The 13,725-nt window shown below is 42.4% G+C and overlaps 1 protein-coding gene across 1 annotated transcript in view; it reads right to left on the bottom strand.

Moving 5' to 3' along the window:
• tapt1a (transmembrane anterior posterior transformation 1a) overlaps positions 1-13,725 on the bottom strand; it is a gene marked incomplete at its 5' end in the record, with an annotated part of 34,378 nt that overhangs the window by 4,099 nt on the left and 16,554 nt on the right. The window contains 10 exons of the mRNA XM_083651687.1: positions 1,951-2,114; positions 3,474-3,550; positions 5,926-5,994; positions 6,110-6,169; positions 7,608-7,717; positions 8,209-8,289; positions 8,917-8,986; positions 10,333-10,430; positions 11,999-12,134; positions 13,540-13,702. Of these exons, the coding sequence (XP_083507813.1) occupies positions 1,951-2,114; positions 3,474-3,550; positions 5,926-5,994; positions 6,110-6,169; positions 7,608-7,717; positions 8,209-8,289; positions 8,917-8,986; positions 10,333-10,430; positions 11,999-12,134; positions 13,540-13,702 (1,028 nt within the window). The remainder of the gene's footprint in view (positions 1-1,950; positions 2,115-3,473; positions 3,551-5,925; positions 5,995-6,109; positions 6,170-7,607; positions 7,718-8,208; positions 8,290-8,916; positions 8,987-10,332; positions 10,431-11,998; positions 12,135-13,539; positions 13,703-13,725) is intronic.

Below are 13,725 nucleotides of genomic sequence, written 5' to 3'. Positions count from 1 at the left end.
ACATACGTTAATGTACCGTAATGTAATTTCAGATAACAGTGTTAAAAGAGTGTTAAAGGAGAATTATGTTTTTTTACAAACTGGACATCACTATCGGAACAGAAGCCTGGGCATGTGTCAACCGTGCATTTACATCCTCTAAAAAGTATATTTTCTAACACCGTTACAACCGTTACGTGATATATTACAATTACATGTAATTTATTAGTTTTGTAATGAGTTAGCCCCAACACTGCTTATTATATCATCGATAGAGAACCGGGAGCGCCTCTATGGACCTCCATCTGCTTGCTGATCCCAGATCAGGACTGTGTGCAGGACATGAGTCTCACAAGGGTTGAGACAGAGTTGAGCTGCATGGTGGATAAGGCCACCATGTTTCGCTTGGAGTACAGTAACAGATGGCTGGATATTTTCCTGATTTACAGAATATATGGACGATGCATTTAAATTCCATGGCCGCCTGTATTTATTTGAGCTCAGCATTTAGAGAAGTGAGCTTGGGAGGGTTGCCGGTTCAAATCCCACACAGCAAAATATGTGAGAAGGAGAAGCAAAGAAAACACACTCTCCTTTTCCCACTAGTAGACATTATTATTATTATTATTATAGTGTGTACATGTTAAATGGTGGAGCCTTAGGGCTTGTAGCGGCTGTATTGTGAGAAAGCAGACTGAGTTGAAAGTGCTGGCAGGAGTTTAACGTTTGATATATCTTGACGCAGCAGCAGGGTCTTTGTGGTTTTAAAGCCCTCGGCTCGGTGGCACGCACTGGAGAAAAGAACGCAGATGACAGGGAGATACTGCAACTTTCAATTGCATGTGTCTATTTGTGTCTGTGTGTGTTCTTCACATGATTCTGAACAAATACAAGAATATTTGAATTATGTTTTTTGGGGAGCTTTTCTAACTTTTAAAGGCTTTAACTTTCACACCTGGCTAAATTGGTATACTTTTTGTGGACCAAGTGACCAACCAACTGACAGAGTGACTTATAGAGCTGCTGGTGGCAGCTAGAAAAGGGTGGCTTCTGACAGTTGGTGCAGATAACTAAACCCTGGGGATTGTTGAACTGAGGGTGAAAAAAAATAACTGCTTCAATAACAACAACAGAGTGAGAACACCTGAGTCCCAGGCAGGCTTACATAACATAATTACTGGTATGTGAAAACAATACCTTCCAAACAAAAGCCTTCAATCAACAATCCTCCTTTTATAAAAGGGAGTAAGTGGGTTCTGCGACTTTGGTCACGTTTTTGGTTACACTCGGGCAACTGTCACTGTGACATGATGATGTCATAGACATTGTGACATTGTCTATAAAAATCATCAGTTACATCATCGTCTATGACATCATCAGTGATGTCACTCGAGGTTTTTGGTTACATGTGGGCAATTGTGATGATGTCACAATGTCTATGACATCATCAGTGATGATCATCACACTGTCTATGACATCATCAGTGATGTCACTTGTGCATGTAATTGTGATATTTTTTTACTCGAGCAATTGTGATGTCATCAGTGAGTCATGTCATCAGTGATGCGCGGGCAAGACCGCGCAGTGGCCGAGCTAGCGAGCATTTTCCGGCATTTAAGTAGTACATGTATTTGTATTGAAGCTAGTGGATAAGTGTGTATTGTAATTACTGTGATTTGAATTACGGTACCATTGGAAAAACAAATCCATTTTCGAAGACTGCCCAGCCCAACCTGGTATACTGTAACACTTACAGTTGTTTAAAATGCAATAATTCTACAATTCAACTTGTATTGCTCAAATTGAAGGCGAACTTAACCTGTGTGTAAACAAACAAACAAGCTTTTAGAGGAATTTTACATTCATGAGTATGAATTTTATGGAAGAGTATCTGCTCTGGAAGAACTCAAGTGCAGTATAGTTTCTCAAATCAGGTACTGTGGTAGTTAGTTTCAGTCGTCTGTGATTTACCTGGTGTGGGATATCTGGCCTGGTCGGCTTTGCTGGGGGTCTTCCCGGAGGAGGGGGCGGCTGGGGGCCTCTCAAACAGCTTGTCCTCCATGTTGGCCCTCTTGACGTAAACACAGGACTTCCCCAGCAGCACGATGCTGTTCAGCACCTTGAGGGCCACCAGCCTGCACAGGGAGGGAAGTGGGCTTATGACTGGGTGCTGCTCTAAAAGAGTTCATTAAATAATGGCTAAATAGAGACTAAAAAGGTGGCACAAATATGTATCCATTTGTTTGAAAGATCCAGCACCAAAGTTAAGATGGTTGTGTGCAAGGACTTTGACCATTTTTTAAACTCTTCAATGGTACAAACCAGGGAGGGAATGTTGTCGTTTCAGGGGCAAGGAGGCCATCTGGTCTTCGGCGTCGCATACTTTTTTTTTAGGGCACAAGGCCACATGCCAGGACACAAAGGCCATTGCTCTAGTAACATCGTGAAGAACGATTTCTCTGAAATGTGTGTTAAAATGAGCCAATGACACATCCTTTGCATAGAGCAGCTACATTAACCTGAGACCAGTGAAGCTTTTAAAGCAACTGACAGTAGCAGGCTGGTAGCAGGGCACTGCCAAGGTGGCCTTAGGGATCTCAGGGCATCACGGCCAGAGGGAGGGGCAACGGAGGCCCTCTGAGGGAAACTCTTCAATGGTACAAACCCCATGGGAGTGGGTAAATGAGATTGAGCAGGGCTATCAGGGGGAACGTGAGGGCACCGTGTCAACGCTTACAGTATGTAACTGTGTGTGTTTGAAGCCGAGTGTGTGTGTGTGTGTGACAGTATCTGTGTGTGAGTGTGTAAAAGACTGTGTTTATATGTGTGCATGTGTGTGTGTGTTCAAATCAAACGGAACAGAGTTGCATCAAAAGTAATGTAATGGCACACTGTACTAAAACAATGCTTAATCTTACTACTTTCAAACAAGTCCATATTCACTGATCATTGAACACTGACAACATTGGTAGTGTTTTGGCGAACAAAAGCATGGCACTATTATGACTATGAAGAATAATTAGAGTCTAAAGGACATGTTCAACATGTTGACAGGCTTTTGAATTATTATGTTTGAATATGAGAAATAACTGCATTAATACATGTGTGAAAGTGTAAAATAAAGATTTGATTAAAAAAAAGCAAAAAACGAGTTTAATTTTTCCACATTGCAAGAAAAGATTTGAAGTGGTGCATAATATTAATACATAATAATAGTTGTGGAAAACATTTGCACAGATGAGATCATTTCGGTTTCAGTGCACAGAAGAGAGGCCTTGTTTGTTGTTGCTCATTTGAGAAGGTGAAACAAGCACACACAAAACTGAATGACATTTGTGAGAAAGCTGTGAGTTTTTACCCTTTTCGTCATGACATTTTATTGACCAGTGGACAGATTAGCATTTCATTGGATTACCCAGTCAAGGGGCGATATAACATCTGTAATACCAAAATGTAGACAACATTATTACCTTAATAGAACTGTTAAGTCTTACCCAAGATAAAAGAGGAACACACACACGTACGAGAGAGCCCCCTGTACCTTCACTGAGCTCATCACCACTCGGATAAGCTGTTAAAACAGAAAAAGCAAAGTGAATGCCCATTAACTTTGGAAAATTGACTAGACTTTAAAACAAATTCCATTAGAAAGAGAGAAGAGAAGTTGGGATCTGTGAGATCATAGCTGTTGTTGTTGCTATGTGAAAATGGAAAAAAACAATTTTAAGCACGCTGGTCTTTTCCTAGAAGATTGAAATGTTTTTAACTTCTAGCTCTTGATGTGCATTGCACTAAAACCATGTTAAAGCAACAATATGCAACGTTTTGCCCTGAGACAGGAAGTGTATTGTTAGCCCGGATAGCCATCTCCCCCCTCAGTTGAGCAAGTTCAAAGCTGATCACTTATCAATATACACACTGAGCTGTGTACTGTACATATATCCTGAGGTAACGGCATCTGTAAAGCCTCTCTACAGATGATGAAGAAGCAGACCATGATCGTAGTTGATCTGCAATACAACCCCCCCTCCCACCCCCAAGAAAGACGTATCCTATCCTGATGTCTGTCCTGGTTTTTTTAACAGGTCTTGTCTGTAGCATGATTAGCTGTGATGCTCTTCTTTGTTGGTGTTTGCTATGACCACTAGCCTCATCTTACAGTAATCGCTACAAGCCAGCTCACTGCTGCCCACACACACAACAAATGGTATGTACCCCCAAAACATGCCAAACATCACTGAAAAGCCAACTTCGAGCAAACAGGACGTATACACAGGCTCACAGACAGACAGACCTGTAGATTCATCATGTTGATTCTATCCTGTTTATTTGGTGGTCAAAAAGTTGGATTCTGTAGCTTTAATTCTTAGCATAGAGACACTGCATGAAATAGGCCACGCCCATCACGGGGGAAAGCTCTCCATTCACTTCCAAACACCAGCATCATTTTCCTTGAATTAAACATTGCTAAAAGCTGTTGTAAAAAGAATCTGCAATTAAAGGAAGCCATTGAGAATTGGCGAGAAGAAAAATGTGGATCTAGCTGTCAAGGAAGTAAGTTGGAGTGTTCAACGTCCGTATATACGATCTTTGTGTGCAACACGCGACCATGCATAGGAGAACGCCAGGATTGGAGGGGGGTTTCTGTTTTCCCCCGTGTTGGGCATGGTTTCTGAATGATGACGCGCTCCGCAGTGTCTCTGTGAGGCCATTTACACCTGGCATTAACATGCGTTTTCTGCCATCAGATTGCAATCAGATTGTATTTTATCACTTCAGCCTGATTCCATTTACACCTGGCACTAACATGCGTTTTGGGTGAACAGATTGCAATCCGATTGCTCTCCAGCTCGAACGTCATCACGCGCGCGCCCCCTGAACGTGTGCGTGCATGCATACATGCACAGGGAAATAGAGGTTATTGTTAAGCTCAAATGCACAGTGAACGTCCCCTTCACCTGGACAAAACGATGGCCGATCACGCAGCACTGCGTCTATCTATTTCTTTATCTGTTTATTGACAATGACACTGGGTCCGAGACACTACACACACATACGTTTTCCGTGCATGTCATTGGCTGTAACCACCTGTGTTGCGTTCAGGTAACATCCTAAATTACCATGTTATACAATTGAGAGCATAATTTCTCTTTTATATGAAAGGAAAATGAGGGGGAAAGGGTTCGAACCCTTTCTCCCTCATTTTCCGCTCCTTTTCCAAAGGAGAAGTGTTGATATAAAAGAGAAATTATGCTCTCAATTGTATAACAGTGTAATTTAGGATGTTACCTGAACGCAACACAGGTGGTTACAGCCGTGTCAAAACCTCCACAGCAAAACTTTGAAGCAACGCTACGATTGTTGTGCAAAAGCGGAGCGGGGGGGAGATAAATAATTTTTAGCCGGTGCATGGTGACAGGCTGCCTGTGTGTGTGCGCATCTGGCACAGCGGCGAGATGAGGGCACACACCGGTGCGGTGCTGCCGGGGAATTGCGTGTGTGCGCGCCGTCACCGACTTCCGAAGATTATGTATTTCCGTATGGTAGTTGCTGAATGCGTTTTGAGAGGACGCATTGCATTTACACTTGTGTTAAATGTTGTCATAATGCGTCCCTGACCACCTCCGGAGGTGGTTTGGCCGATCAGATTGCAATCCTTCTTCAATGCGTTTTGGGGGTGTTTACACCTGTACTTTCAAGTGATAAAATACAATCGGATTGCAATCTGATGGCAGAAAACGCATGTTAATGCCAGGTGTAAATGGCCTCTATGGCACATATGATACAACAGCACATCCTTTCCATAGTAAACGACAAAGAGATAATCAAGCAGTGTAATGCGAGCTTCCTGGGTCCATGCAGCCTAAAGACATACTTACTTTAGTATTGTGTGTGACAACAGCAAGCCAGAGTACATGAATGGCAACAGATTTCAGCCTGTCTTACCAGAACAGCCAAAGGCAGAGGGATGAAGCCCATTCTCCGAGCCACTGAGTCACTGTAGTCTGTATAGGCCTACACACGGTGACAGACAGCACAGATTACAGCACGCAACAAAACCCCAGTGAATAGCCATGCCGTTTATTTATGTAGGTATGAATGTGGCAGGAAAAAGGGGACAGTTGCTTACATTCTTCTGTCGACTGCTGACGAGATCGAAGGCCAAACTGGCTCTGTATTCACTGTACACCTGGGGGGAGAGAAAGACAGAGTAAGGGTCTGAGAAAGAAACACGTCTCTTCTCTGAATGGATACAACTACAATATGCCACCAAAGACTACAACTACAATATGCCACCAAAGACTACCACTACAATATGCCACCAAAGACTACAACTACATGCCACCAAAGATTGCGGCAACTGCACTTTTCCAAACATCATTAGACACCCTGTAATCAGTGGAGATTCTATTATGCAAACCATCAAATCACAAAATTACATTCTCGGTTTCTACTTGCTGACAAATGCTTTAAAGGTATATAAATTATATAGAGCTCAACAGCCACATGATTTTCCATGACGTTTCCAACCCCCAAAGTGAGTTTCCCATTCATTTTCTCCGTAGACATTTCGAAAAATCCTTATATAACGAGTTGTAAGGCTGGAACCAAGCCAACCAGCGACCTGCTGAATCGTGAGTGACCATAAAACATTTCAGTTGGAGGAAAAAACAAAAAACTGAAATGATTTATGGTCACTCACGATTCAGTAGTACTGTAGATTTCATAGTTAATATCCTAGATAAACGTATAATGAATTAATTTTCTCTCACAAGAATATGCACACAAAGTCATGAGTCACTTTTATATTAGCCACTGTATACTTGAGACCATGCATGAGCATCTCATCTTTCTTACGTAGCGAAAAAGAGATCATGTATTAAAAGCTCTATCCACATTCACTGCAATTCATATCACGTCTGCAATAATCAGCAAACAAAATTGTAATATGTTGTTTGTTTCCACCTTCCTGCAGCCCGTGTTAAGAGGCTCGCTATTGGGAAGCACATGGCTAAGAGTGGACAGCTGATGTTTTCTGCTTCAGGCGCTGTGAAATTCAGCAGAGCCCAACCGCAGACTAATCCCTCAGATGTGAAGAGAGCAGACTCCCCCTGCTGCTCTGCTCAGCTTTCACCTCAACTGAATTTCAACATGTTATATATTCAGAGCAGCGCGTTACAATTTGCCTCCGCCAGCTGCAGCGCCTAGTGCGTCCCAAAATGCACCCGCCGCGCTCACCGTTTCACACGGCAAATGGATTTCAGCACAGAATAGCACTGCACAATGCAGGTTAACTGCCAAAGTAGCTGGCGGTGTCGATTATTTCCCCAGCTAGAGGCTAATATTTAGGAACATTTGGTTGGTGGCTGGTGTTAGTTCCCTACCCTGGTTATGTTCTAGGGCTGAATTCAAAATCTTTCAGTGCACTAGCAGACAAAACGCTGAGGCGAATTTGATTTTCAATACGTATATATGGAGTAAATAAAACGAGTTGGCTGGAATTTGCCTTGCATTTCAATCTATAAGATCACTGAAGCAATAGACAGCCGACTTAACGGGCAAAACATGTCCACTCCAAAGCTTGTCTTGGTCGGTGGAGGAGACTCTCAGAAAGCTTTAGTCCTTACATCTGCAGTGATGTCGTTGAACTTGGTGATGAAAGCATGTTTGATGATGTCAACAGCAACTTCAGAGGTGACGACCATGAAGACATCAGGGAACAGCACCCAGAGGTGTTCTGAGGAAATATAGGCACAGGAAATGATGCTAGGGGTTTGAACCAGTCTGTAGAATTTTGTAGCATCACTTTCCCGTCTAAATCTAGCAGAACATGTTTGGTTTCTAATCAGATGAGAGAAGGTTATTTGGTTTGAATGTATAACATTAAGAAGTTTTAAAGCAGGGTAGAAGCTCGATAAACCCATGAAAGGGGTATTCTGTAGAGGCCCTCGCTGTTCTGTCTCATTCAGTTTGATTTGTCGGAGAGAGCTTCCGACGGTGTTAGGGCAGATCAGCCCAAACAGCAGGAAAGCACCTGCTCAGCGTATCTTCCCATGAGAAGCAACTGACCCCTTCACTGAGGTGGACACAGTTCAACAACTTGTATGAAGTAGCAGAAATATGGTGAACAAACTTGGGGCAGTATATGCTATTGATTTGCATTTAAAAAAAGGAATATCTTTCTATTGATCTAGAGTTTGAGGTAAATGAAATGTATTAAATAATTACCTGGGTTCCATGCAAACTGCTCCATGTTCCTGAGACAAACGATGAGCAGGAGAACGTAGTTGGTGAACCGTTCCTTGATGTCTGCAAAGATAAAATAATAACATTTGCAAATCAGGGCCCCTAAACTTTGGAACAACCCACCTGAGGAAATGTGATTAGTAAACTTTGCATCAAATCAAATGGAGTGTGCAATATGACAGTAGTAGTGGTTGTTTAATATAGCTTTTAACCCCATTGTAAATTTTTCTTAGTTTATATTATTTTAGTTGTATTATATTTTTGTTTTATGGTATTTTATTGCTTTTACCTTATGTCTTACTTTGTATTCTATGTATTGTAAGTGTTTTATGTCTTGTGATTGATTTTTAACCATTATTGTCCATCTCTGTTTTAAGTGAGCTTGCCAAAACAAATCCCAACCAACCAAGTTGAGACGGCAATAAAGTATGAAGTGAACTTGAACTATTTGCAGAACTGCATTCAACTTGCATTTGTGCATGCCAATAGAGCAGGCGAGGCCATGCAGCAGCCGAGCTGCGGGTGAGGCTGTGCAGCGGCCGAGCCTAGGAATTGAGCGCGCATAGCGCGCAAGATTTCTAGTGCTGGCAAAAGTAAATATGAAGTGAAACAATATACAGTATGCGGGCTACTAATTATGATGTATTAAGTCTGTGATTGTTGATACAGCAGCATCGGTTACCATCTTACCACTGTTTGACATTTGGAATAGATTGTTCTTCTCAAACTTCTTGAAAACACTTCCTTTGATCTCCACAAACTGTGTGAGGGGGAAAAGAACAGGGGAATGCCATAACAGTATTAGCCAGAGAAAATAATAATACAAAAAAGTGTTGCAGCTGTATCAGAAACATTACCTTATGCCTACCCCACACTACAGGATTTTCAAATCCTTGGAGATTATAAAAATCTTGAGAGCCCACACACTACAGGACAGAGAGAGCCGATTTTTTAACATTTCAATCTTGGGACACACACACAATCGCGTCTGTTCAAACGCAACCCCACACACTAGAAGATTATGCTGAAGATTCACATTGGAAGCAGGGCTCGACGTTAACTTTTAAAATGCCTATTCAGTGTGCGCACCGGGTGTAGTAGTAGCTAGTAATAATGATAATAATAATAATAATAATAATAATAATAATAATAATACATTTGTGTCATTTCGTTTTCTAAACAAATCTTATTTTTTGTTTTTTTAATGCATTTGCACTGAAAGGATTTGTTTAACTAATATTTGCGCGGACAGCCGCATCCAGTCGGGGTGTAGGCCTACTGTGCACGGCCAGGCGAAAACCGTCTGTAAGCTATGAGACCTAAGCGCTTGTTGTAGGCTACATGCTTTGCAGTATAGCATTAGTTTTCCGTCCCGTTCAAAGACGCACGGGTATTTCACCTCGATGACAATTTCCTCGTTCTTTGTTTCTGTGCGGGGCTGCGGGTGGACGCGGACCAGTTTATTTTGCGAAAAACTAATGGAAACGCAGCTACTACTGGCTCTCTGCTCAAGATGCAATCGCCTGTCGGGTTGTAAATATCTAACATGTTAGATATGGCCGATTCACAATCGGGAAGAGGCAGTCTTCCCGATTGTGAATCTTTGAACCCCACACACTACAGGATCATTTGGGAAGATTATCTGCCCGACGCGCTTCAAATCGGGAGCACCCCCGAGAAAATCGGGAGGGGGGAATCTTGGCCATAATCTTGCAAATTATCCTGTAGTGTGGGGTAGGCATAACCCATGTGCCAATTTCTGAGCTACATTTGCATACAGATAATTTAGCTAGCTACAATGTAGCTTGTATGCACACGGACAAATGTTTATGCTGAATCAAATCACGCTCTTGTGTGCATTTGTGTGTGTGATAGACCCTTTTCATGGGGGCCATTTTGTGTCGAAAAGGCAGGGTAAACCAGGTGCAAGCAAAACACTAATGAGGGTTTCCAGATTTCAATCATGGAAGTTGGAAACCCTCATTAGTGTTTTGCTTGCACCTGTGTTCACCCTGCCTTTTCGACACAAAATGGCCCCTGTGAAAAGGGTCTACACGCATCTGTGTTTGCATGCATGTGCCAGTGCTTGCGATTGTGTGCACTCACATTGTTGGACATCATGATGGTGAGTAGGGACTTGTTGTGGGAGTTGAAGGCCACGTTGAGCGTGGATGCTTGGACCATAATGAGGATGGCATGGAGGACTGAGGAACAGCCACTCAGGAGAACAACACATTTACACACAACTCATACAAACAGCTCATGTGTGACCATCAACGGCCATTTGTCCTTTTGAAGTGTCCTCGAGCAAGACAATGAACCCTGTCCTGGCTCACTCAATGTAACTCACTCTAGATAGATACAAGTGCTGCCTAAATACCCTAGAGCAGAGGTTGTCAAATGTTTTTCAGCCAAGGACCCCTTACAAGATAGAAAATATACCGGGGACCCCCTCATTCTGATTTGTGATTTTGGGCTAAGCTTAATTGTTTCCACGGTAACGTGCTTGACTTTTAATTTGATAGGTTTGTTATTAGAATGTAATCCATGAACCATTTTAGATTTAAAGCATAAACTATTTTCATTGAACTATGAAGATTTTGCAAAAAAAATATATATATATTTTTGACCGAGGGAGGGAGTTCGTTCCACCATGTCGGTGCCAGGGACGAAAAAAGTCTTGAATGGGACGCGCGACTATTGACTACATGTAGTGGTGGAGGGGCGAGGCATCCAGCACTAGTGGAGGGGTGAATCTAGGGAGCGGTGTGAGGGCTGGAATCTGACGGATGCATCAGATGAATATGCCATATCTTTTGGCCAAAAAGATATATATATAGATTTTTTTTTTTTTTTTTTTTTTTTTTTATTACATTACATTTACATTACGTCATTTAGCAGACACTTTTGTTTTGTTCAAAGCGACTTACAATATCACAATTTGTCAACAGTACAGAAAACCACTATGCAACACAATCAATGACAGCCAAGATATTTTGATAGACTAGCACCATGTAGGAAGTAGTTTGAGAAGGAATAAGTAACATGTAGCATTTTATTTTTTAATTACCGGTAATTTTTTTTTTTTTTTTTTTTTTTTTTTTTTTTTAACTTGCAAACTTTTCGCGGACCCCCTGGCAAAGTGCCACGGACCCCTGGGGGTCCGCGGACCCCCATTTGAGAACCACTGCCCTAGAGTGTAAATGTAGCGTAAACCTACTGTAAGTGGACTTCTCAGTTTTAGCCCGAGTCCGGCGGAGGCAAAAAAAAAAAAAAAAAAAAAAAAGCCCGGCGGGTAGGGCCGGGTTTATGCTAATTGGACGGGTCGGGGAGGGCTGTCTGTATTTACATTAGGCTAATCTGCACTTTTACATGTGAGCGGCACTCAGCGCTGTCCATGGTGCCGGTTGCTAATTTTGGAGTCAAGCAATTGTCAAGACTTTCTCTACTTAAAATGTAGCTATTTATTTTATTCATCCAACATCTTGGTGAATGTAGGCTACCACAGCTTCAGAGAATGCTTTTGACCAGGATATAGTAAAACAGATGTGGGGAGATGGGGGGGAGGTATGCTATCAAAGATAATGAGGTGCTCGCTCCTTCTCTCCCTCTCTCTCTTACCACGTTGTGCTATGTGATTTGAGCAACCACCTAATTGCATAAATTGCGCAGCCTTTTCTGGCAATAAGCGACCCGTGTTTTCTTTTCTTTTTTCGGGTTTGCTCGGTCTCGGGCTTCGCAGGCCCGTTGAGAACTCTAAGGAGAAGGATACAGACATAGAAGACTGCCATGAGGAAGTGAGGGATGACTCCTATGCTGTCCCGCTTGCGCTCTCTGGGCTCTGTGGCCGTCCAGTAGAGGGCGTCCAGGATGTCTTGGCCAAAGGAGGAGAAGAGACGGTCTGCCACCTTACAGAGGGAACGGACGGTTAAAAGCTAACAGGAAGTTGATTTCATTTCACTTTACTTGTCATTCATGCATTCTAATACTAGGAGATTTATTTCATGTGTTTTAATATCAGAAGTTAACTACCTCTAGGGATGCACAGATACCACTTTTTTGCAGACTGAGTACGAGTACTTCATTTGGGTACTTGCCAATACAGAGTACCGAATTAGTATTTAATTAGGGGTCGACGACGGATTTTGCCATTAAGCATAATGTTTAATTAAAAGGGTGTTTTTCTTTAGTTTATTTATATTTTACAAGATTACATTTGAACACATCACAATTTTTTACTGAATGGACAATTGGACGCACAATCAATTTAACTGACTCTGGAGTCTGGACCTTGAATGCACCAGGGCCAGGAGGAGTGGGGATCTTTTTTTAGACACTTGATGGGAGAAATGGAACCTTTACATTAAAGGCAGTGTGGATTACACGAGACATCTAGCCTATTACATCTATCTGGCAAGCCGTTGCTTGTTCCACAACACTGTATTGTCTGCTAGAAGAGCAACTAACGATAACCTGTGTGTTGAACAGAATGTTTTGGTAGCTTGTGGCAGGCTAACAGCTAACTGTAAGCTAGCTACGTGCGGGACAGCTCTATCAGCTGATGACTGACCTCTGATAGCTTTTTATTTCTTCTCACAAAGCGCTCCAGGCAGACAGCAGCTTTCTCCATGCAAAACATGCTGCTCTGTGAACATCGGGCACGCGGCCGCGTCAGTATCGGGCGAGTACGAGTAGAGTAAATTAGGCCACTATCGGACCTGATATCGGTATCGGTATTGGTGCATCTCTAACTACCATACTTGATAAGGTCACCAAGGATGCCAACAATGATGATGCCATAGTAATGATGCCAGAGTGATGATGTCATAATTTATGATAATGTCATCTGACTGCAACAGCCTTCAAAGTCTTTGTTTACCCGCAAGCATCTTTTGCTAGCTCCAATTTACCAAGTGTTCCAAGCCCTTCCAAGTGTCTGCACGTGAATCCACTTTACCCCAGCATAACAGATTTTGATGGTATGATAACTACGATTATACAATAGTCTGAGGAAAAATCACAGTTTCACAATTATTAATTTCACAATACTATGGATAATTAACGGCGATCTCGCCCTTTCCCATACATACACCCTAGGGAGGTGATTACATTTTGTGGTCTGTGACTGTTGTTGAAATAAATGAAGGGTGATCTTTTAAATCTTCAACAAGGAGTTGTCTCCTTCCACAGTATCGTAATGTCCCTTTTTTGTAAGTTAGAACAGAAATACTCGGTGTAGCTGAGCCTTTTTTTTACGGTTACAAAACCATAACGTTTTAAACCGCGGTTAATAATAGTGAAATGGATCCCTACCTCCAACATGTTGTAGATGATGTAGAGTTTGATGACAGACTGTCCTCGGATCAGGTGGTACATCATGGAGTAATCCACATAGTGCATCATGGTGAAGCACAGCACCAGGATCAGCCCCTTCAGCACGTCGCACACCTGCGCTGGCTGCAGCAGCCGCGACCCACTGGCCACGCACGCACACACACA

This window comes from Poromitra crassiceps, assembly GCF_964638095.1.
Source record: "Poromitra crassiceps genome assembly, chromosome: 15".
Lineage (NCBI taxonomy): Eukaryota > Metazoa > Chordata > Actinopteri > Beryciformes > Melamphaidae > Poromitra > Poromitra crassiceps.
The sequence above is the reverse complement of the archived record's forward strand: the minus strand, read 5'-3'. Positions and strand labels throughout refer to the sequence as shown.